The sequence below is a fragment of the Dendroctonus ponderosae genome, unplaced genomic scaffold (genome assembly GCF_020466585.1).
Source record: "Dendroctonus ponderosae isolate FM_Combo_2020 unplaced genomic scaffold, Dpon_F_20191213v2 Dpon_F_20191213_2, whole genome shotgun sequence".
Taxonomy (NCBI): Eukaryota; Metazoa; Arthropoda; class Insecta; order Coleoptera; family Curculionidae; genus Dendroctonus; species Dendroctonus ponderosae.
Genome location: NW_026018165.1, coordinates 14370817 through 14374266, shown reverse-complemented (window position 1 = coordinate 14374266; position 3450 = coordinate 14370817). Strand labels below are relative to the sequence as shown.

Genomic DNA, 3450 nt, shown 5'->3' with positions numbered 1-3450 from the left:
ATATCATTCATCAGGAACATGTTGTGCCTATTTTTCCTTTTGTCTTATTATCTCCTAATTAACATCTGATTAAACCCCGTTATTTTAAGGCAACTAAATGAACGTGAACCCGCACTTATTTAACGCTCCACCATTGCTGTTCTTGCAGTAATGATGATGCAATTCGGAATCTAAAAATATATGAAATTGTCTGTGCATTGGCATGGCCAGATTCCAAACAAAAGCGTTTTAAACGGAGACATCTGCTGTCATCGCACGTTTTGTGTTTTGTTATTGTTACAACCATTAGCGGTTTGGTTGACGAAAAAAAAAATTGCATTGACAGTTTGGTAATTGGGTTTCTTCAACATCTTCTCCTTCTAATTAGACGCGTTTTTGTGCCTTATTGTTGTTCCTGCGGACTGATGCGTTAATTGACTGTCTGATTACAGTTTAGATACCTATCTTCGCGCAGGTAGTGATTATGTTAGTTCATTAGCGATGTTAATGGAATTGGAAGTAATATTTAATTTTCTATTGCTATTTCTACAAGATTTTTTTCTTTGCCATTGGGCTCCTAGGGATTTATTGATTTTTTTGCAATATTATATTGCAATAAGTTGTCTCTCTTTTTAGAAGAGTCAAGATTTTTACATCCAATTCTTGTTTTTTATATTCGAAATTCTGTTCAACAACCGAAATTGGAAAAAGTACTTTTGATTTTTCACAAACAGATAAGCAAAAATGGTTGTTTCGATTAAGTGTAGAATTTTTGCTCAACAATGACATATTCTGTATCCATAAACTAATAATTTAAGAGAAAAGTCGACATACAAAATGATAAAAAAAAACTTGAACCCACTTGAATACAAAGTTCCGCCGAAAACAGAAGAACAGAAAGTAGCTGGCAAAAATTCTGATTTCTGTCTCCCGCTTTCGTTTCGTTGCATAAACAAATGCATTTCAAATGTATTTTAAGCCTGTTCTGCTTTGCTTTTATAACATTTGCAATATTAATTTTTTTGTAAAATTTCAAGTTCTGGATCGATTAATAATTTACATTTACATGTAATAAAAGCCACTAAATAAATAAGCACTTTCCACTCTTCCCATGCAAATAACAGAAGACATCTCATGACGAATTTCGAACTATTAGTCATCATCAGTTCATCTTGGCCTACTTGCTTTTTGCTCAGAATGTGCAAGTCAATAGAGCATTGGAGTAGGACTTGCCGAGAAAAATTGATTTTGATTGATGCATCCTTTAGGAATCCAATTAATAATGAATAACCTGTTGCCAGCAATTCGCCCCACCTAAATGGTTTTTTACTACTGTAGAAGTGTTTAATAATCATTGTATAGCAAATATCAGAGGATGAACCGCTTTAACGCCTTTCAGCTGTTTATAGTGGAAAAAATACACAGTTTTAGGCGGTCTAGCAGTAGCATAAACCGGCATTCAGACTATGCTTTAGAAAATAAAACTTAGGAATATCAAAACATGATCGCGATGGAACAAATAATGTCAATAGCCTTTGTTGGACATTCAATATTCCTACTATTCGTATCAAAAAAATATYAAAAATAAATAATTATCAGAATACGTTTGTTTTATTGGTGACGAGGGCAAAACATTTAAAAGCAAAAAATTGATGAAATATTTCGCCTCTAAGTATTTTTTACACACGAAAAATTATTGAATTTGGGGGATGCGCTATTAATTSAATTTAAAAAATAGCGTATTCRCCATTCTGTCTGATTGTCGATGTTTTGTATTAATTAGTGTTTTCTTGGTTGCTTCAGCAAGACTATTTAACGAATTTTGGCTACATGCCCAAGTCGGCAGATGGCGCGTTTGCTTTGAGGACAGAGGAATCGATACGGAGTGCTATCAAAGAGATGCAGGAATTTGCTGGAGTTCCCGTTACTGGAAAGCTAGATGCCAGGACGATGAAACTGATGAAAACGCCCAGGTATTAATTTTAAAAATTCTTGTGAACTCCACAATTTGATCGACGTTTTTTAGAAATTTTGACTTGATGATTTGTATGAAAAATAATATACATAATCGAAAAAAATGTTTTTTTATTTTAAGGTTCTATTTCAAAAAAATATTGTTCCGTGTTTGATTTAATTTGAAATTAATTGTGCATGTTAAATGGAGTAACTGTATCTAACAAATGTAACTGGTGATGAATCGAAATTCGATCTTTAATCTTTCTTCTCAAAGAAAAGTGACGATTTGAGGCAAAAAACTTAACATTTTTCGATGTTTTCAGATGCGGCTTACCCGACAAAGAAATCGGACTTACATCAGGCAGGCGGAAAAGATACTCAATTCACGGCATGAAGTGGCCTTATACGGACCTAACTTGGAGGTGAGTTTATTTTGATATGAAATCAACTTAAATAAATTACTGCATTAATTATTATAAACCGGAAGAATTAAGACAACTGAATAAAAATATGAGTTAAAATTGGTTTTGGCAACAAAACAGCTTTGAAAACGGTTGATCAGGTAAAAATTATAAAAGAACTAAAATGTCTTCCAAGTTAACTAAATTAAAGCTAATTTATGAAAATAATGAAGACAAAAAAAGTTACAAAAAAGTTACGCCCGAGCAGGGACTTGAACCCTGGACCCTTGGATTAAAAGTCCAATGCTCTACCAACTGAGCTACCCGGGCTTATGGTGATTACTTCTCATTCTCAGAACACGTCTTGCTTTAGCGGGGCCTTTTTTATAAACATCTTAATCATTAAGCAAAAGGCTTCCAAAAAAGAATACGCAAATTGGGGATTTTCTATCCTGTATTACGAATTTAATACAAGCGATTAAAGCGTGACTATTATGTATTTCCAAATGTGAAGGAATTAATCCAACAAAAATCGTCGCTCAGAGCTTCTCCACTCACTTCAAAAGATTTTCATGGGTTGATTGATTTTTATGAATCCCATACGAATACTGCGTGATTAAAGCTCAAAAGGCGAACCTCCAGTCGCGTGCTTTACCATCTTTTGAATTACTTAAGCTGCTTAAAATCCGTCTAGACCAGCAGGTTTTAAATATTTTCGGAATATCTTCCTAATTAATTGAATTTTGAACAATTCGGCTCTTTTCCAGCAACTTCCACATTCTCCCCCTTTGCCAGTCCGTATTCAGACCGTTTTCACAGTGCCGAGCTCTTTTAACGAATGTTTATCTGCAGACATTCAAATTAAAACTACGAACGACTTCGACTCCGTTCAGTTCATACTACTAGGTAACACAATTAAATCTGAATAATTGATCTAATTTTTCACTTGACTTAGCCGCCATTTCTCACGGCTCTTGACTCCATTTAGCAACGGATTTGCCGATTCGATTATGACGAAAATGCGGGAAAATTTTAATTAGAAAAATACGCCATTCGGATAGTGGTGCAAGCTCTACTAAACTTCTATAAGATTTCGTGAAAATTAATTAATTCT

The 3450-nt window shown here is 34.0% G+C and overlaps 1 protein-coding gene and 1 non-coding gene across 2 annotated transcripts; one reads left to right on the top strand and one right to left on the bottom strand.

Annotated features, from left to right (window-relative positions):
• The first annotated feature begins 1785 nt into the window (after positions 1 to 1785).
• Positions 1786 to 2376, top strand: LOC125503559 (matrix metalloproteinase-14-like). Its single transcript, XM_048664170.1, has 2 exons — positions 1786 to 1952; positions 2259 to 2376. The coding sequence occupies exons 1-2, from the start codon at positions 1810 to 1812 to the stop codon at positions 2359 to 2361; spliced, it is 246 nt and encodes an 81-aa protein (XP_048520127.1). The 5' UTR covers positions 1786 to 1809; the 3' UTR covers positions 2362 to 2376.
• Positions 2377 to 2593: 217 nt separating this feature from the next.
• Positions 2594 to 2666, bottom strand: Trnak-uuu. Its single transcript has one exon. It is a non-coding gene; the product is annotated as a tRNA-Lys (tRNA).
• Positions 2667 to 3450: the final 784 nt, after the last annotated feature.